This window comes from Ambystoma mexicanum, chromosome 1q, assembly GCF_040938575.1.
Source record: "Ambystoma mexicanum isolate Mex_15411 chromosome 1q, UKY_AmexF1_1, whole genome shotgun sequence".
NCBI classification, from domain to species: Eukaryota; Metazoa; Chordata; class Amphibia; order Caudata; family Ambystomatidae; genus Ambystoma; species Ambystoma mexicanum.
The window spans coordinates 1389772838-1389795202 of NC_090922.1; the positions used below are offsets into that span (position 1 = coordinate 1389772838).

Consider the following 22365-nt stretch of genomic DNA (forward strand, 5'->3'; position numbering starts at 1 on the left):
TGGCCATTTTCTGCTTCCACTCAAGAGGCGCCGTAGGCAACCCTCAAGTCTTTTATTGCCATAGGCACCCTATCTCCTTAATGGCGGCACCCGGTTTTTTTACTCCTCACTGTGTGCGGGAAGAGGCATTACTCGTTTGTAATAATGAGAGGTATTAAAAATCGGTGTAAAAGGACTGACAGTTCTCTCTTGTAGTAGGTAGCAGGTTTCCAATTTAAATAAACCGGAAATGCTAATCCCCACTACTACAGCAGTATTCATTCTATACAGTTCCACTATCTGTGGCTTACAGGAAGAAAAGTATGAGCATTTTTATATTTATTTGCTTTTCCATCAATGAAACCTGGCTGGACATGCACAAATTGGGCAATGTGCCAGTTAACATATGAATCCCTTCATTCTCCATTTTATTATCCTGCTCTCACTCACTCACTCACTCACTCACTCACTCACTCACTCACTCACTCACTCACTCACTCACTCTCTCTGACTCGCTGATACTATTTCTTTCCATCTCTTTCTTCTAGAATTTCCTCACTGTAGTTTAATTTTTTAATCTGTAATGTTCAATTTGTAATACTGTTGGTGTCTCTGAAAACCCCGCTGCGCGATGCATTCTGATGTAGTTTACTAAGATGTATTTATCAGTCTCTTATTTTCTTCATTTTCACGTAGATCCCATTCATCGACCGTAGAATGATTTGAGGCATTTTCAGTGGCACTTTTGTTTCATCCAGGGAAAATTGGAACCGCTGCAGGCTGAGCGCAGTAGCCACTTTCATCTCGTTCATGGCGAAGTTCTGACCAATGCAGTTCCTGGTGGTGAGGAAAAGGGTAGAAATAGCTCTGATTTTTAAAGAGGTCTGGACAGCTGTCATTTCACAAATACATTTTTCAAAATCATTTAGATGGGAATATTTGTGTTTCTTTTACTAATCAGGCATCATATATAATGTGCAGTTTCATTTGCAAGTTTAGTGTTTGGACCTCCCATTTGGAATAGATATCTATTAGAAATTCAAAATCAACAGAATTCCGGGTAATTCGAAATTTACTCCAATTAATTAGTCCAGGAGTGGCCTCAACTTGTGCTAGATATAAACAAACACTATGGGCCTCATTAGGGGGTTGCCGGCAAAAGCCCACTGGAAGGCGGCGGGTTACCAGCAACCCTGTAACACCCTTACTGGCACCGGGATATCGCAAGCGGCGGCGGTAACAGTAAATCTCCATTTCGGGTCACTGAAGCACCGGCACCGGTCGGGCCTGCCGGGAGTTCCGTGGCCCCTACCGGCATTGTTGTTGTATGGTGGTCCAGAAAGGGTGCTGGTACGTTGCTACCTGCACCCGTATTTCCAAACCGCCGTACTTATAATGAGGGCCAATGTCTAATGTATGTCGATGTTAGTTTTTAAAAAAACAAGCATCGTCTATGTCAACAGTTAGGGCTTTTGTGTAGACATGGAAAAGGCACTTGCCAGGCACTGCCAGCCATAATGGTATTAACTAGCCATTGATGGCAGCAGGTGCAAAATGGTACTAGTAACTGAGCAATAGCAGTGCCTAATAGCAAATGCCTTATACTTATATACAAGCCAAAACAGTTGGCTTTGCCAAAGTTTGTTTTAAACAGGACATCAGTGAATGACTTGCATAGTGCTTATAAATCGAGTAGCTGTAGTCAGACCTGGTTAAAGATAAAAGAAAAAAAGTTTTTTACTGTTGAAATATGAAAAATAAAATACTATTTTTTAATACAATGTGGTGTAGTATGAGAATTTAATGGCTATTAACCTCATACAGTAAGGTTCAACCAAATATGGACTTGGGGAAGCAAGGGACCGAGTGAACATTGTGTATTGTTTAAGAGTTCTGTTTATAGAGGGCTGTTCACTATCGGTCATAGGAACTATTACCTCTAGTCTCTCTTAAGTTTATTGTGAGTTTGTACGGCTGCTAAGTCGTGAGACACACTAAGTTGTGCTAATACATCTGTTTTGTGGGACCACCTCTGCCCGAGTTGCAATAGGGGCTACAAGACATAGGCTAAAACATGGCCGCTGAGAAGTGTAAAAGTTATGATGATGAATACGTCATCGAATTACTGAGTAATTCAACACTGTTTGGAGGAGAATTGGGAGATACATCTAACCTGACCAGCTGGGACGAATTGACCCAGATGAAAAAGAGGCTGATTAGATCTGAATTACATGGGAGTATAATGCTAGAGTATTTAAGGAACAGCATATTACCGATGGGACTTGTAGTAAGAAACGAGCCAAGGATTTTTCTGGAAAATAAAGAGTTTCTACTACAGTGGAGCTACATTGGCAATACATGTGGTAGAGACTGGGTAATATTAATAATTGATACTGCTAAACAAACTACAGAGAAGATAGCGATAGACCTAAACAAATTGGAAGAGGAGATTAAAAAAATTGTGCCTATTGAACAATATAAAAAAAGAGTAGATGATCTACTGAGTGAGATGAAGGCATTTAAAGAAGGTTTGACAAAAGACCGAATCAGGCGTCTTAAAAAGGATATACAGCAGTTTACCCATGAGAAAGCTTTTCCTTATGTACAGGATGACTACTTCATAAAAGAACAGGAAGAACAAACACAGAAACAGGGCAATTCCAAAAGACGAGTTAGGTTCAGAGGAACCTCCTACAGCTCCAGTGAAGACAGTACGGGGGATGGCAATAACACAGGAAGAAGGGGTCGTGCCCAAAACCAAAACTTAGGCAGAAGGGGCCCTAGGAGAGGAGGTGGTACAAGACGGAACAGTAATAGAGGACACCCGGTTGGACAACATTTTTTAGAACAGGACCAACAGGAATGGGACCCAGACCTACGAGTAATGACCCGCAGCATGAAGACACTGTGGTAAATTTATCAAATTACGAACTGACCCCAGAAGAGACCAAGGCCCTTAATAAAGGCCTAGGGTTTGTCACTACTAACATACACAATCGTTTCCAATTCCGAGAAGAATTCTCTGAGTTTATGAGAAAAGTCCATCTGAAACAATTTTTCTCAGACAAAAGTGATAACAGCGAATCAGATGTGGCCTACACAGGAAATCTGAATACTGTCCTCCATCGCAAACACATACGGCTGAAGCACGAGTTTTTGAAAGTAGGGTGATCCAAGAAGTCACCGCTTTGGAAGATCAAACTAAGACAGAGAAAACATTTCAAAACCTCACCCAGGCAGAAAAAACCACCCTGCACACATTACTTTTCAACGACCAGATAGTAATCAGAAAAGCAGATAAGGGTGGAGCCACGGTTATCCTGAACAGACAGGACTATATAGACGAGTGTATGAATCAACTGGACGACAGCAACAACTATCAGAAATTGGCTGAAAACCCTACGCTCAAATTGGAAAAACTAATCCATCAAAAGGTAACAAAAGCGGAAGAAAGAAGATGGATAACGAAAAAAGAAGCTGTGTTTCTAGTTGTCGATAAACCAAAGACTCCACAATTCTACATACTCCCCAAGATACATAAATCTCTGACTAGACCACCAGGGAGACCGATTGTGTCGGGATGTGATTCAATTTTGGAGCCACTCTCTAAATTTGCATATCACTTTATGCAACCAATGGTGAGGAAGATGGCCTCGTTTGTAAAAGATACAACACAGATAATAAACGAGATGGAAGGTAGACCTTTTGACAGCAAATCTGAGATGTTGATCAGCCTAGACGTAATAGCTCTGTATACAAATATACCACAGAGAGCATCGCTTGAGGTATTGGAAGAAAGATTATTAACAGAAACGATGAACACCAACACTCCAGTGTCTTTCATTATGTGGTGTGCCGAGATGGCACTTATGGAAAGCTATTTTCATTTTAATGGTTCATTCTTCAAACAAATACAGGGCACGGCCATGGGAGCCACCCTAGCCCCAAGTATTGCGAACCTGTATATGGAAGCCTTTGAGAAACACTGCATCTATAACAAGACTAATCCATACAAGAAGAACATATTGGTATGGAGGAGGTATATAGATGACGTGTTGATCATCTGGAGGGGTGATGAAGACGAGGCAACCAGTTTCTTCGATTGGATTAACCATCAAAATCAACATTTAAGATTCACGGAAAGCACAAGCAAGGTAGAGATTAACTTTCTGGATATTACCATCAAGGTGGATCCAGCAAGGGGAGAACTCTTTGTGAAACCATATAAAAAATCCACGGATCGCAATACTTTGTTGCACTATACAAGTTTCCATCCGAGGCACACGCGTGACAACCTGCCCTTTGGTCAATTCATTCGACTAAAAAAGAACAGCACTAATAGTGCAGATTATAGAGAAGGAGCACAAAAATTGAGGTCGAACCTACCCGAAAGAGGCTACCCGGCTAAATTGACAAAAAAAGCAATGAAGAGGGCAGATAATAACAACAGAGAAGCCATTCTCGAGCAAAACCCAAGAGAGAAAAATAAAGATAACTTAGTGTTTGTTAACACGTTTAGTAATCTATCTAATAGAATTCAAAAAATAATCCACCGTAATTGGGGGATTCTTAAGAAAGGCGAAGTACCTCTGCAGAGACCGTTGATGGCATTCCGACGAAGTAGATCTATAAAAGATCAGGTTATGCGGAATGATATTACTAAACAGATCAAACCACAAATGACACTAACAGAGACCTGGGGGATGCGAGCCCCAGAAGGGCATTACCCATGTGGATCGTGTACCTGCTGCCAACAGACAAAAAAAACCATGGAAATCGATCTAGGTCTAAAGAACCCTTGGAAGCAGAAAGTTCTGACTAATTGCAACTCGGTGTTTGTTGTATATGTCATCTGGTGCCCCTGTAATAAGATATATATAGGGAAGACGGAAAGAAAAATTAAAATCCGTATCACAGCGCATAAAAGCTGCATAAGAAATAGAGTCCATTTGGCTCCCCTTGTGGGACATTTCATTGAAATGATACACAAAGTAGAGGAACTAAGATTGTCTGTGGTCTATGTGGTTAGACCGACGAACGATTTGAACCTTGACAGGAGAAAGTTAGCACAGAAAGAAAAAGAATTAATTTTTCTCACAAAAAGTACAGAATTGGGACTGAACAAGAAGAGTGAATAAATAAAATCAACTCTGGCCTTTGCTGTTTTATGTACAACCTCTCTAGGATGACTGTGAAGAAAAAACGACCAAGAGTAAGGTCCAACAGGAAGTAGGAAACAGTCAATGTGGTATAGCCAGTTTTGTAAGGGAACCCTAAAATCCACTCCCATGGGTCCCCCATCCATATTCAAATGACTCAATCAGGAATATCAGTAGTGGTTGTTTGTCGTGCACATACCCCCGTGAATATCATACGATCACGACTACAATGTGGGGAAATGCTGTGGCGCGGTGTTGGTGACCCGCCAGTCAAATAACAAATGACATTAACCATTGAGTTGAAACGATGTTAAGCGAACGTTAAGAAAAAATGAGCGGCGCAGGATGTTTGGACATTAAAAACTAAACCAACGATACTCACGTAGCGGGAAATATGTGTCAGCCAATGCCGATGGAGTTTTGGCTGCCGACTTCAATAGAAACCATGAGGTTTTCCCGTGCGGTGGGATGATGTAGCGACCACATTTGGCTAGGCTAAGTGGGGGCCGAAGGCAAGATAGGTTATGACATAGTCTTTAAAGAGAAAGAGACCATTAAGGTGCTGTCTCCCGATCACGTGACTAATTGGTAATGTGGGGGGCGAAACCCAATAAAAAGCGAGAGAACGTAATGAGAACAGGTAGAAACGGACACCAGGCGGAGATAGGAGTGTGACTTGAGAGAGAGGACAGCCACATGTGAGCAGCGACTGTAACCCCGTACAAGGCAGCAAAGGCAAGCTCGTTAAAGGTAAGAGCATAAAGCCTTTTGGCGATATCCCCACTCTAATTTTAAATGAACAGCGGTACGAAGAAGAATCACGACCGAGTACCTGATGTGCCTCTCTCCATTCTAGAAAACTATATATAGAGAGTCGTCCCATTCCACGTGAGAAAATTTAGAAGATTTATCTAAATGAGGAGCGGCACGGGATAAAGTCAACTATTAAATAGAACAGGAATCCACAAAGTAATCACGCTAGGTCAGTATACTGATATGCAGGGTCGTTTTGAGCACGATGAACTGACAAATAGAATAAACATCAAGCCAAGCTACACAAATTGGTTTACCTGTGTTTTTGTCTTAAATAGGCATGCCTCCCAGTGATCGCAGATAGTGGTATCCAGTTGAGAGCCAAGCACACCCCAACATCAGACAGCCTTTAACTAGGAAGAGGATTGTAAATCGAGGGGGACCCCCCAAGAAGACACATAAGAAGAAGTCAGCCTGCAGAAGGTAAAGCAAATTCATAGACAGACTTGGACAACTTAACTGTACCGCATGTTTGGGTTAATTGATTATAAAGTTGTGAAATACTCAGTGTCGTAGTTAAAGATTAGACCTGAAGTGATAACAGCATGGGTGTGGTCTTGAAGGACCTAGTTGCAGATAGGGGTGGTGGTGTGAAGATATAACAGATGTAAAGAAGGTGATGGTCTAAGTAATGACACCCTTCCGCTGATGATTGACACATAGCAGGTTGTGCATAATATAAATGTCGACCGGGATATTATCTCGAATATTAAATTTCGATTATCCCACATTTGCTTCCCACAGTGTATTCGTTTTTGAAGGTTGGACCCTAAAGAAAAGTGCGATGGGATCTCATTGAAAGCTGACCCCGCAAGAAATTAAGTCTACAAGAAGACTGATACGATTGTGCATTTAATTGAATGTTGTGTAAATTTTACCCCTGAAGAATTTCCTTGTCAATAGTGTGTAAGTGTGTAAGGAATGAAACATGTCGGGTATGGTATGGATGTGGTATGAAAGTAAGCATGATTTTTAGGAAGAATAAGTGAAAGGTTGTTACGGACTGGGTTGCTTGTCTCGACGATAGGGGTGAGCAACTTGTAGATCCAGGTTAAGAGATGAATTTTTTGCTAATTATTAAATGGTCAACTGTTACATGAGATTAAATGTACACAACGATATTGCATGGTAACGGTGCAGATATTGTGATTTGCATACTATCAGAAATACTCCTTTTTAAAAAAGATTAAAACATTGGAACTGTGAAGAAGAAAAGATAAAAGAAAAAAAGTTTTTTACTGTTGAAATATGAAAAATAAAATACTATTTTTTGATACAATGTGGTGTAGTATGAGAATTTAATGGCTATTAACCTCATACAGTAAGGTTCAACCAAATATGGACTTGGGGAAGCAAGGGACCGAGTGAACATTGTGTATTGTTTAAGAGTTCTGTTTATAGAGGGCTGTTCACTATCGGTCATAGGAAATATTACCTCTAGTCTCTCTTAAGTTTATTGTGAGTTTGTACGGCTGCTAAGTCGTGAGACACACTAAGTTGTGCTAATACATCTGTTTTGTGGGACCACCTCTGCCCGAGTTGCAATAGGGGCTACAAGACATAGGCTAAAACATGGCCGCTGAGAAGTGTAAAAGTTATGATGATGAATACGTCATCGAATTACTGAGTAATTCAACACTGTTTGGAGGAGAATTGGGAGATACATCTAACCTGACCAGCTGGGACGGATTGACCCAGATGAAAAAGAGGCTGATTAGATCTGAATAACATGGGAGTATAATGCTAGAGTATTTAAGGAACAGCATATTACCGATGGGACTTGTAGTAAGAAACGAGCCAAGGAGTTTTCTGGAAAATAAAGAGTTTCTACTACAGTGGAGCTACATTGGCAATAAATGTGGTAGAGACAGGGTAATATTAATAATTGATACTGCTAAACAAACTACAGAGAAGATAGCGATAGACCTAAACAAATTGGAAGAGGAGATTAAAAAAATTGTGCCTATGGAACAATATAAAAAAAGAGTAGATGATCTACTGAGTGAGATGAAGGCATTTAAAGAAGATTTGACAAAAGACCGAATCAGGCGTCTTAAAAAGGATATACAGCAGTTTACCCATGAGAAAGCTTTTCCTTATGTACAGGATGACTACTTCATAAAAGAACAGGAAGAACAAACACAGAAACACGGCAATTCCAAAAGACGAGTTAGGTTCAGAGGAACCTCCTACAGCTCCAGTGAAGAAAGTACGGGGGATGGCAATAACACAGGAAGAAGGGGTCGTGCCCAAAACCAAAACTTAGGCAGAAGGGGCCCTAGGAGAGGAGGTGGTACAAGACGGAACAGTAATAGAGGACACCCGGAGGGACAACATTTTTTAGAACAGGACCAACACGAATGGGACCCAGACCAACGAGTAATGACCCGCAGCATGAAGACACTGTGGTAAATTTATCAAATTACGAACTGACCCCAGAAGAGACCAAGGCCCTTAATAAAGGCCTAGGGTTTGTCACTACTAACATACACAATTGTTTCCAATTCCAAGAAGAATTCTCTGAGTTTATGAGAAAAGTCCATCTGAAACAATTTTTCTCAGACAAAAGTGATAACAGCGAATCAGATAGTGGCCTACACAGGAAATCTGAATACTGTCCTCCATCGCAAACACATACGGCTGAAGCACGAGTTTTTGAAAGTAGGGTGATCCAAGAAGTCACTGCTTTGGAAGATCAAACTAAGACAGAGAAAACATTTCAAAACCTCACCCAGGCAGAAAAAACCACCCTGAACACATTACTTTTCAACGACCAGATAGTAATCAGAAAAGCAGATAAGGGTGGAGCCACGGTTATCCTGAACAGACAGGACTATATAGACGAGTGTATGAATCAACTGGGTGACAGCAACAACTATCAGAAATTGGCTGAAAACCCTACGCTCAAATTGGAAAAACTAATCCATCAAAAGGTAACAAAAGCGGAAGAAAGAAGATGGATAACGAAAAAAGAAGCTGTGTTTCTAGTTGTCGATAAACCAAAGACTCCACAATTCTACATACTCCCCAAGATACATAAATCTCTGACTAGACCACCAGGGAGACCGATTGTGTTGGGATGTGATTCAATTTTGGAGCCACTCTCTAAATTTGCAGATCACTTTATGCAACCAATGGTGAGGAAGATGGCCTTGTTTGTAAAAGATACAACACAGATAATAAACGAAATGGAAGGTAGGAACCTTTTGACAGCAAATCTGAGATGTTGATCAGCCTAGACGTAATAGCTCTGTATACAAATATACCACTGAGAGCATCGCTTGAGGTATTGGAAGAAAGATTATTAACAGAAACGATGAACACCAACACTCCAGTGTCTTTCATTATGTGGTGTGCCGAGATGGCACTTATGGAAAGCTATTTTCATTTTAATGGTTCATTCTTCAAACAAATACAGGGCACGGCCATGAGAGCCACCCTAGCCCCAAGTATTGCGAACCTGTATATGGAAGCCTTTGAGAAACACTGCATCTATAACGAGACTAATCCATACAAGAAGAACATATTGGTATGGAGGAGGTATATAGATGACGTGTTGATCATCTGGAGGGGTGATGAAGACGAGGCAACCAGTTTCTTCGATTGGATTAACCATCAAAACCAACATTTAAGATTCACGGAAAGCACAAGCAAGGTAGAGATTAACTATCTGGATATTACCCTCAAGGTGGATCCAGCAAGGGGAGAACTCTTTGTGAAACCATATAAAAAATCCACGGATCGCAATACTTTGTTGCACTATACAAGTTTCCATCCGAGGCACACGCGTGACAACCTGCCCTTTGGTCAATTCATTCGACTAAAAAAGAACAGCACTAATAGTGCAGATTATAGAGAAGGAGCACAAAAATTGAGGTTGAACCTACACGAAAGAGGCTATCCGGCTAAATTGACAAAAAAAGCAATGAAGAGGGCAGATAATAACAACAGAGAAGCCATTCTCGAGCAAAACCCAAGAGAGAAAAATAAAGATAACTTAGTGTTTGTTAACACGTTTAGTAATCTATCTAATAGAATTCAAAAAATAATCCACCGTAATTGGGGGATTCTTGAGAAAGGCGAAGTACCTCTGCAGAGACCGTTGATGGCATTCCGACGAAGTAGATCTATAAAAGATTAGGTTATGCGAAATGATATTACTAAACAGATCAAACCACAAATGACACTAACAGAGACCTGGGGGATGCGAGCCCCAGAAGGGCATTACCCATGTGGATCGTGTACCTGCTGCCAACAGACAAAAAAAACCATGGAAATCGATCTAGGTCTAAAGAACCCTTGGAAGCAGAAAGTTCTGACTAATTGCAACTCGGTGTGTGTTGTATATGTCATCTGGTGCCCCTGTAATAAGATATATATAGGGAAGACGGAAAGAAAAATTAAAATCCGTATCACAGAGCATAAAAGCTGCATAAGAAATAGAGTCCATTCGGCTCCCCTTGTGGGACATTTCATTGAAATGATACACAAAGTAGATGAACTAAGATGGTCTGTGGTCTATGTGGTTAGACCGACGAACGATTTGAACCTTGACAGGAGAAAGTTAGCACAGAAAGAAAAAGAATTAATTTTTCTCACAAAAAGTACAGAATTGGGACTGAACGAGAAGAGTGAATAAATAAAATCAACTCTGGCCTTTGCTGTTTTATGTACAACCTCTCTAGGATGACTGTGAAGAAAAAACGACCAAGAGAAAGGTCCAACAGGAAGTAGGAAACAGTCAATGTGGTATAGCCAGTTTTGTAAGGGAACCCTAAAATCCACTCCCATGGGTCCCCCATCCATATTCAAATGACTCAATCAGGAATATCAGTAGTGGTTGTTTGTCGTGCACATACCCCCGTGAATATCATACGATCACGACTACAATGTGGGGAAATGCTGTGGCGCGGTGTTGGTGACCCGCCAGTCAAATAACAAATGACATTAACCATCGAGTTGAAACGATGTTAAGCGAACGTTAAGAAAAAATGAGCGGCGCAGGATGTTTGGACATTAAAAACTAAACCAACGATACTCACGTAGCGGGAAATATGTGTCAGCCAATGCCGATGGAGTTTTGGCTGCCGACTTCAATAGAAACCATGAGGTTTTCCTGTGCGGTGGGATGATGTAGCGACCACATTTGGCTGGGCTAAGTGGGGGCCGAAGGCAAGATAGGTTATGACATAGTCTTTAAAGAGAAAGAGACCATTAAGGTGATGGTCTAAGTAATGACACCCTTCCGCTGATGATTGACACATAGCAGGTTGTGCATAATATAAATGTCGACTGGGATATTATCTCGAATATTAAATTTCGATTATCCCACACTTGCTTCCCACAGTGTATTCGTTTTTGAAGGTTGGACCCTAAAGAAAAGTGCGATGGGATCTCATTGAAAGCTGACCCCGCAAGAAATTAAGTCTACAAGAAGACTGATACGATTGTGCATTTAATTGAATGTTGTGTACATTTTACCCCTGAAGAATTTCCTTGTCAATAGTGTGTAAGTGTGTAAGGAATGAAACATGTCGGGTATGGTATGGATGTGGTATGAAAGTAAGCATGATTTTTAGGAAGAATAAGTGAAAGGTTGTTACGGACTGGGTTGCTTGTCTCGACGATAGGGGTGAGCAACTTGTAGATCCAGGTTAAGAGATTAATTTTTTGCTAATTATTAAATGGTCAACTGTTACATGAGATTAAATGTACACAACGATATTGCACGGTAACGGTGCAGATATTGTGATTTGCATACTATCAGAAATACTCCTTTTTAAAAAAGATTAAAAAATTGGAACTGTGAAGAAGAAAAGATAAAAGAAAGAAAGTTTTTTACTGTTGAAATATGAAAAATAAAATACTATTTTTTGATACAATGTGGTGTAGTATGAGAATTTAATGGCTATTAACCTCATACAGTAAGGTTCAACCAAATATGGACTTGGGGAAGCAAGGGACCGAGTGAACATTGTGTATTGTTTAAGAGTTCTGTTTATAGAGGGCTGTTCACTATCGGTCATAGGAAATATTACCTCTAGTCTCTCTTAAGTTTATTGTCAGACCTGGTTAAGACATTTTCGTTAACCCATAATGGGGTTTACAACTCCAATTAAGACATTGGGCCTCATTACGAGTTTGGAGGTAGCCATGCCGTTTTAAGCGACATGGCTACCCCAAACTCGGGTCCGGAAAAATTGGATTTACCGGTCCATTCTGACATTTGAGGGCCCGGTAAATCCCATTTTCGGGACCTGGACCCCGGTACGTCCCCATTCCTATTTGAGCCCTCATAGGGCTCAATGGGAATGGGGAGGATGCTAACAACGGACCTGTTAATGATAGGTCTGTTGTTAGCATCCTGTTCTGCTAGCGGGTGCTGCTCTGCACATCTGGTCTGGCCAGACGTACAGAACGGGACCCACTGCAGAACTCATAATGTGGCGGCCCGGTATGAACGGTGCCAGTCCCTTAACGACACCATTCATACCGTGGCCACCACACTCGTAATGATGCCCATTAACTCTCAGAAGACTGCTTTGAAAAAACACTGGTAGGCCCTTTGTGTGGAATGACTGATGGTAAGGCTTGATTAAAGCAAACTCAAAGAGGTCCTACAAGGAGGTGTTTTGGGCATAGAGGGGCAGTAACCAGGTGGGACTGGCCATATGGATTAGCATGGCCATGGACAGTCAATGGGTGGGCAAATAACCAAACAACACCTACAAGCTGGGTGTCCCTCCTCATAAGCCATTTTTCCCTATCTATATTCTAATGAAAACGTTTCAGCTTATTGGTGTCACAAGCGATACCTAATAGCCCAAACTAAAAAGGAGTCATGCCCCACAACCCTTGGTGGCCCTGGTAGGTCATGTTTATGCTTTTTTAATAGCCAGCAACCATACACTTATTAGATGTACATGGTCAGGCCTGCTGGTAGGTCACAGCCCCTACCGGCAGACTTGGAGTTGGCTGCTCGTGATGAGGGCCATATATGAGAAGCCGGTCCGGACCTTTCCAGACTGGCCAACTCCAAGATCAGGCCCCCACCGGCAGACAATTGCCGCAATCACAGACACTGGTAACACTGGTGCCTGTGGTTGCAGCATCCCCATCCCATGGAGTCCTATGGGACTCTGGGACTCCTTGGTATTAGGGATTTACCAGCACCTCTTCCACCCGTAAAATCCTAGTAAAAGCGGGATGTCAGGTGGTGGAGACAGTACAGTAGTTTCTGGTATGCCAGAGGAATTACTGAATGGATACAGGAGGATCTTGAATTGGGGCCCATAGGGTCCATGTCCTAATTAAGCCCCTGCTAAACATAGCACTTTTTTCCTACACTTAGTAGAACATATTGGAAGCAGTCAGGCCCCCAAAGAGCACCTGAATCCCACTAGAATTTATGTATGGGATTCGGAGGCAACTATTGACCTGCAAATACTCGTTGGTCCCTTGAATTTGTGCAGAAGTCAACCCACAAATATTCACGTGTCACTTTCAGAGGAGTACGCCGATCTCTCTTTCATAGTCGTTTCAGTACAGGGTCAAATTTGCAACCATGCACTCCATGAGCAAAGTAGAGAAGGAAAAATAATTGCAAAGTCCAAACACATGACCTTTGTTTACCTACGTTTGTTTACAACTATTCTGTATGATTCATGGGCAGTACACGTGCCTCGTCAAGAGATACACTGTAACGATTACTATGTACTCTGTATTACTGTCCATTTTCATCGATTGGTGAATATGGGTACACAATAATCTGCCAACGTGCCTACAAAACTTAAAAATGTTCACGCTGCGTGTACCCTTTGTAACAATCTCACCTGTATATAGAACTAATCAGTGGTAGCGTGATTCGACAGAGTCACATTGTAGCACTTCTGCCAGATATATTAGCGCAGTGCAGTAACTGCAGCTACAGCACACACTGTTTGGATACAGAACATTTTCTGACATGTTGTGTTGAGCCAGGGGACATTTAATGATGGGAACAAAGTATGAACCAGTGTAAAGGAAGGGGGGATATCTCAAGCACACTATGCTTGCCTTGGGAACAGGACTATGCCGTGTGAGGGTTTGTTGGCCCGATCTTCATCCTCCATAGACTGAGTACCGTAAGTGGGTAACAATGGTGACACTGAGTATTTCAGCACTAAGGAACTGGAAGAATCTAGTATGATGTTTGTGAAGAAGTCCCGTACATGGTTCTGGAACTTAGAATCTGAGAGCTGGAGAAGATCTGAAACTCCAAATCTAGCTGGTCCAAGTCAAGACCACCAGAATCAAACATGAGTTGCTGGATAATAAGAATGTGTGTAGAGCCCTTGGAGTCGGAGGACCAGGAGGAAAGGCATTTAAGGTCTGGATGGACCATTCCAACATGAAAGTATCTGCTGGGGAGTTGTGGACCAGAGCCACATGGGATGGGAATTGGGTACACAGAGTTCTGTATCAGGCACACATGTCTAAACTCCCTAGAAGGCCAAGATCATCTGATCTATTGAGGACATTGGTTGTCAATCCTGTAATAATAGAGGTTGCTCAATGATTAATCTATGGGATTTCATTGGAAATGGACATCCAGAAGTTGTAATTGGTAGAGAAGTGGTCAATCCCAAATCTCTATCTCTATCGCTAGCGTGCCATTGAATGAGGTAAATGAACGGGAGTACCTCCTTCTTGCCTCATTTCTGTGACAGCTTTACCATCATCTCTGAAGTTGATGGAGGAAGAATTACAGCGATATGAAAATAGACTTCAACTCTCAAATGTTGATTTGGCAGAGATCGTCAGAGGAAAGACTGTAGATCTAAAAAAGGTGCTCCCCAACCATCCTACTAGAAATCCAGAGTCATGGTTACCTGATGAAGAGGTGGGCGAAAAACTGTTCTGAATAAACCACCACTGAATTGAGTTTACCTAATTTTTTAAATTACCTAAAAAAATAATAATAATAAAAAAAATGTTTTAGTGATTTGAATCTTTTTGAACTTGATTGTAGTTCAAGGGCAGATGCCAATGGAGCAATCTGATAGTCAATGTCACTAAAGGTAACACATGGATGCATGATGCCATGAGCTGCACAAATTCGTGTAACCACAGTGTCATGGTCCCAAGAAGACTTGAGAAGTGGCTGAGTGCTGTACAGAATTCTGTCTTTGGGAAAAAAGGCTTTCCCCTTTCCTGTAATTTAATATGTCATTGACAAACAAAATTCTATGTAGTCCACAACGTTGATTGATTGATTGAAAGTCTCATATCCCCCATTACTGCATACTTTCTGGAGGCTGAAAGGGAGATTTGTTCTGTTGAAACCCAAATCAAGCAATCGTCAAGGCATACAATAAGCGGTATTGCATCACACTTCATCATGCAATAGCGATTAATTGCTTTTCATTTTATAAATCATGTCATACTAACTGCATTGGGATTTCAGAGAAGAGGAGCGCCCTTATTATTCTGTACACCAACCTCCAGGACAGCACAAGGCTTATAAAAAGGAAAGCTGAGATCCAGGCTGCAGGCGGATCCTAACACTTACTTTTAATGAGCACTTTGGCAGATATAAAGTGCAGGTAAGAGTGACTACTGTGTGGGAGCTTGACCCCGTTTTCAGCTGCAGATACTGGGAGGGAGGCAGGATGGTACTAAATGAGTAAGCCCTTCCCTTGTCTGTCATTCCTTCCTCTTCTGGTCCGCAGCATTTTCCATTTTCATAACTATTTTTCTCACGTTTGCACCCTTTATTGATTTTCTACACATTTCTACACATTCGTGTTCACTTTTCTCTCTCATGTATCCACCAGACCCTATACCTTTCACTCTAATTCATCCCTCCTTATCTTTTCTCAGTTGCTCTTCTTTCATCCATTCCTTTCTTACACCTCTTGCTTCCTAAACGAATTGTCTTCTAATTCGCCTCTCCTCTCTGCCCACCTTTGCTGTGCTCTTTATTCCTCCCAGACTGTAATGCCCTTTGATATGATAGGCGTTGATGCGTGCATGCAAAAGGCTATTTTGTGCATGCATATGAAAGGCTGTGGTGTGCGTCTATGTGAAAGGCTGAGTGTGAACATGTGAATCTTTGGTGTGCATGCATGTGAAAGGCTATACTGTGTGTGTGTGAAAGGCTGTGTGTGCACATGCAAGGCTAAGGGTGGTGTGCACGTGAAAGTCTGCATTTCTTGTGCAAAGCTGCACTGCCCTGGTATGTGTTGCTGAGGCTGGTGTACATGTTACTATTTGGGCACCATCTTGATTTAAAGAAAGCACCAAAACCGGAGAATATGGTTAAACCTGCTTTTGCCAAGTTCTATAGTCCAGACCAAGCATGCAAAGAATAGGCTAATCTATTTTTTATTATCGTACATGCCATATGGTGAGAACCTGATAGAAAATGTGCATGCTGACATCTGAATGTCATGCCAAACATGTACTATGTTTGCCATTGAAAGTTGGCTGGTTTATCATTTTCTTGGCTGTGCGAACAAATACATGAAGCCTACCCTTCACTGGAAGTGATACCACAGAAAATGACCTCATATGTAGTCTTTGATACCCAATGGGATGATGGTAAATTGCATTACAAAACGTTTCTATAACTAAGCCAAGGTAATAATATCTTTGAAATGCAGACTAGCAAGTGGCATTATCATTATTATATTTGAAGCAGTACCCAGAGTGAGATTGTTTTGTGTAGTAGACCCATGTGAAATTAATAGCTTGTGTGCACTTCTAATTTCGGCAGAAAACACACAGTGAAAACAAATGATTTTCCAAGGATCACACCCTTTACTTAATTGTGAAACCGGGATTTGAGACAAGTCTCCAACATAAGGCACTTAACCAAATATCTTCCCAGCTTTAGTTGTGAGAAATAGTTGTTTGGTTTTAAAGAATACTCAGTTTTGCAGAGATGACTTGAAACTTAAAAAACATCACCACTCAAGCTGAAAATATATAAATCCATATCAAAATATGTAAAGAACAAATAGTACGGTCAAAGCTTTATTTCCCCATTCTTGAATGGAAAACTCGAAGAACCAGAATGCAAAGTAATTTGAAGCAAAAGAATTATCCCCAGAGTTTGGGGTATGTATGTTCTAGACTTAGACACACATCAAAAGGTATTGTTTGGTAAGGTCACCTTCTTGCAGTCGTTGATTGACAGACTCATGCTTGCAATTACTAATCAGGTGACGGAAAAGTGAAGTAATCGCTTGTCAGAATAAATGGCTCATCAATGAACCATCACTGATAAGGAGCTACTCATTTAAATGCTCTGCCAATAACAGAGTGTGTTAACTATTTGGGAGACCCTAGTGGATATTCTGTTGAATTTGCAAAGCTAGCGGTGTCAGATCACAAGCCCAACAAACGCAAACTCGCATAGCACCAGTGGCAAAAAGCCAGCCTGCAAAGCCCCTACACCCTGCTGTACAGGGGGCACATGTCTTGCACGTCCCCTGATTGAAAGGCTATACACATTTGCTAATCATATGCATTGGATTGCTAATCAAAATATTTTTATTTAGCAGTCTTGACTAATCAATTTTGCATGACTAATTTATGCCTTGGTCTTTGAGGTATGAGTATAGATGGACTTCTTCCTGAATATAGGCAGTTACCACTGAAAGTTAGTGAGATTTGCGGGCAGACATCACAACTGATAGGGAATGAATGAATAATGTATGAATGCATGTGTGCTTTCGATTTGAGGGAGTGGGGGCATCCTGGACATATATATTCTTGCTGTTCTATGACAATTGTTTTTGTGTGCATAAAGGGTGAAGCCGACATGAGGAGTGTTGCTTATCTGTGCAAGTGCCATGAGAGAGAGAGAGAGAGAGAGAGAGAGAGAGACAGGCAGAGAGGGACAGAGAGGGAGAGAGAGAGAGAGAGAGAGGAGAAGCAGCCGGGAGACAATGATTGTCATATGTATTTTCAGAGTCTGTATTTGCCATTATTTAAGGTGCAGGTTGTGGGGAAAGGGGAAGCTATCTCAAGTCATTCTTTGTACTATGAAAGCTGCATTTTTTAAACAAAACAAGAATTTCTATGGTGGTGAAAATCACATATTAAGGCTAAACCAAAACATTGTTTATTCAATTGCATTTGTCACACATGAAATCTCTTCAGCTGAGAAAGTAGGGCCTTGTGAACAGGTAGAGTATTTCTTTGAATCGATTCTTGAACTAAAAGCTGTTTTACAACCAAATGTTTAAGGTGATCGGGCCGCAATAGAAAACATGTCCAGTGTGAGGAATCGCCATCTGGCAGAAATTATACAGGTAATTCCATCTTAGAAAGGGTGAACTGCCAACCCAGCCCCCCTTTCAGAAGCTCAATGCCAAAAGCATAGTGTCCACCATTGCCCTGCAGAATCAGTAGCCTGACTTTCAGTGCGTGCCCTCCAGCTGCACAGAGCAGTTTCAGGTCACAGGCGACCTCTTAGCAATTGTCGTGACAGCCAAGTCCCTTTGCCCGTTTTACCTTTAGCCTCATCTCATCCCAAAATCAGTATTGTTGGCGAATGCAGTGGTTTATTGCATTTTACATTTATAAGATGAGATGCAATAAGTGCTTGAGCCGTGTGGTTGCTCTGTGCAGCAGACATTCTTGTCTCTGTGTAAGAAGCTGCGCTGGGATATAGCTTGCTCTGTGTGAGGTAAGGGTTTCAGTGAGGTCGCTAGGGTGGTGGGTGCTCGGAGTATGCTCAGATGCTGGGTATAGATGCTGGCTGGTTGGTAAGGGATTGATAATTGTGGGAGGATGTCAATGTGTGCATTTGATGCAGTGTGTGTACAGTGGGAAATAGCGTTTGAAAGGGTTATTTAATGGTTACGTTTTGTAAGTACAGCAAAGGTCATTTTGAGGCGAGTGATCCGATGATGACGAGAGTGTTGTAAGACTGATGAGTGAGGTGGAGTTTTTGTGGAGTGTGAGCATGTGAGGGGTACGTGGAAAGAATAAGTTGCAGATGCCAAGTGACAGGCGCAATCAGTCTGAAAAAATTAGGCTGTTTGTGCAGGGACGTCATTTCACCAAGATGCCAGCCAGCGTAAGTAACATCACGCGACCCTGACCTTTCCGGTGACATCACAGGAAGTGGTGTCATGTGGCCCCACTCCCAAGTGACACCACAGGAAGTGTTGTCATATAGCATCGTCCCTCAGTACACTAAGAAAACAATGTTTACGATATCACTGTAATGTGACATAATAAGGCTATATATGATAATTCTTGTATGAAGTGTGTAAAGGCCTTAAAATGTGATACTTCTCCCTCCTCTGCACCCCCTTTCTCACTGTACTGCAGTGTAATGTAATTCCACCTGGCCCCACACTGCTACAACACACCACAAACCTTTCCCACACTAAAACCATTTCGACCCCACACATTAGATATGGGCGTCTCATCCTCCAGCCTGCAGGCGCCATTCCAAGACTGAAGTGACCCTAATACAGGTCTCCTGCAACATGAACCACTACCAAACGTTTCTCATATCGCGAAATCCCCGTCCTTCACCGAACAAGGGTTCTCCTTTTCATAAAATCTCACCTCTACACCCCCTGCCTCCTTCTGCTGGACATATTAACAGCCATTTCGGATTAACCATTGTTTGGAGCTAGTAACATCCTGCTTGAAGCCTCGAAGATCACGGTTTACTTTGGCAAGAACAGCTCCAGGGGGCTACACTTAACAGTCCTCAGGCCACCTGGGTTCCATGTAATAATGTCCCTTCAAAAATATCACCATGCAAAAATGTCTCAGAAAAATTGCCGTTTTTTGTGGGGACATAATTGCTGCCCCTATCCCCATATATATGGTCACCCATATAATATCGCCACAAACCTTTCCCGGCGATATTATGTACGGCGACCATATATATGGGTATAACATTACCTGATACCACCACCTGGTGCTAAACTAACATAGCTATGTGAGGGCATGTGAGGGCATTAACTATGCATATTCAGGGATGTGTAAAAGGGTGCATTAGTGCACACTTGGAAGACATTTAAATTAGCTCACTGACTGCATGGAGTTAAGATTCGCAGCAAGGGATGCACAAGCAGCTCACCACAAGCCACAGATGTAGCGCGGAGGATGCAGAACCCCATGAGCTGCTTTTACCTCCAGGTCATTAAATCTTTATTTTCATCCCCTCTCCCTGCTGAGCAGGCCTTCATGTAGGAAAAAAATAAAGGTTGCCCATGGTTCTTTTCTGCAAAAGTCAAACAACCCCCACCAGGTTCACACCCCATAAATGCCAGTTCACTCCTTCTGGACAGTAGGTATCTAACTCACAAGGTAACCCCCCAACCCAACACAGACACCCTCCTCACATGTCAGACAGACACCCTTTGAATGGCAGCCACTGCCCTGTATACAAGTTGTTCCAGGTAAATGGTAGACAATTTGCCTTTACATGTTTGCTTGGGGATTAGCAGAGATTAAAAAACATAAGTAAATAGTCAGGATTGCGCACTTTTCCCCATGTCAGTAGTAGAGCTTCTTCACTATTTAATCTCATTGAGTTAAATAGTGCCGAATCGGTCATATTTAACTAGCTGTTGCCTGGTAACGGTATTGCTCCAAAATACAGAGAAAATAAATGCAGAATGCACAATTACTGCGCATTCGGCAGGATCTAAAATGTCACTTCCCATTATACTGAACAGGGGTTGCGGGGGTGTCCCCAGATCACCGTTTTCGATATAATGGGAACAGGGGTTACAGAGGTATCCCCCGCTTCCAATGCGAGGAGTGAGGGTGAGCCGCGCCAGAAAAGCAAAAAAGAAGAAACCATTTTTTAAAAAGAAAAAGGGACCATGCGATAGACGTCCCTACCCACATTAGGGGAAGGAGACTTATGTTGCAATAATTTGGCTCACAAATACGTGCATTGAGTGGCTTTTAATTTAACAGTGCAGTGGGTATGTGTGAAAGCAATATTAGGAAATAACTAGATTGATTTGTTTTGACTGCTTGAAGATGCCAATGCAGATCAATCGGCAGACAACAGAATTGAGACGCATAAGAAAGTTACAACTCTAAGGATTCTAAATGAAGCCTCTTTCAATTCAGATGCCCAGGTGAAACACCTTAGACAAAACTGCAACTACTACCCAAGACACCCGAGCATCCGCCCCTACCTTGCTCGGGTTACCATCCTCACCATATTGCAATGCCCTGCTATGCGGGGCCTCTAAAGTAAACCTCCAGGCCTGCCAAATCATCCAGAACGATGCCGTCCGTATTGTCAGGAACTCACCTAGAAGAGCCCATATCTCTAATGCTAGGAGAAAACCCCACTGGCTCCCCGTTCATGAACGCATTCTCTTTAAGATGGGCACTCTGGTTCCCCATTGCCTTTAAGGAAGGTTACCTAAATATCTCAAAGTCCTAGTACCCCCGTACCAACCATTAAGAAATGTACGTACTTAGGTCATATTCAGGATCCCAAATACACACAATCCAGGGGTCTCGGCAGATCCTTTCCCACTGCAGCGACCTCCTTTTGGAATGTTCTACCACCCACAGTTAGATGTACGCCAAACCATAAAACCTTTTATTTGGCTCTTGGTTCCACAATTTCTTTGGCACGCCCATGAACGAATTATGCCTGGCTTTGATAGGAAATTGTACCTTCAAACACGATATGATATATGATACGATATGATATATGATATGGCATTTATAACGCACCTATACACAAGTGTTTCAGGAAACTTCCAGTAGACCATCTACTCCTTCATAGCCCACATCCCCACTCAAGTACTGAGTGAGACACACATGACAACCACCCATCCCACTTGTCCCCCAAAATGCTCCCTTTTGATGTTCCCATTATTGCTCTGCCTCTCGGTGCTTCCAAAAACAGCAGACAGATCAGGTTTCTATCATCCTCCTAAAATTGTACAAATGTACATGTGCAATGGTGTATACTATTATACTATTGTGAAGATATACATAAATAGCAGATACAGCGGTATACAATGGTATTCGGTGATGTCCATTGATATGCAGAGATGGGCGACAATATAAATTGGTGTGTACTTGTAGGGAATGGTGAGAAGTAGCATACAGTGTTAGGCAGTAATGTACAGTGGTATGTTATGTAATGTTATGGCATTAGACATTTGTACTGCTGCCTTCACCACTGTAGTGGACTTACAATGCCGAAAACGTGTTCGAGAATGAAGCGCATTGTGACCCTGCATGGGTGAAACTAGACTTTGGTCACAGGATAAAAATGGGTGAAGGTAGAATCCAATGGACTAAGAGATAAGACAGGCAGGAATAGTATGAATGGCAATAGGAAAGAGGTAGAGCAAAGAGGCGAGTCCTCAGCTGCAGTACAACACACAAGGGTGACCATTTTCATAAAATGGCCTCTGTC

The 22365-nt window shown here is 41.9% G+C and overlaps 1 protein-coding gene across 1 annotated transcript in view; it reads right to left on the bottom strand.

The window, feature by feature from the left end:
• Positions 1–303: 303 nt before the first annotated feature.
• LOC138547970 (cytochrome P450 4B1-like) overlaps positions 304–22365 on the bottom strand; it is a 283416-nt gene continuing 261354 nt past the window's right edge. The window contains exon 12 of the mRNA XM_069642247.1: positions 304–816. Within this exon, the coding sequence (XP_069498348.1) occupies positions 645–816 (172 nt within the window). The 3' untranslated portion in view covers positions 304–644. The remainder of the gene's footprint in view (positions 817–22365) is intronic.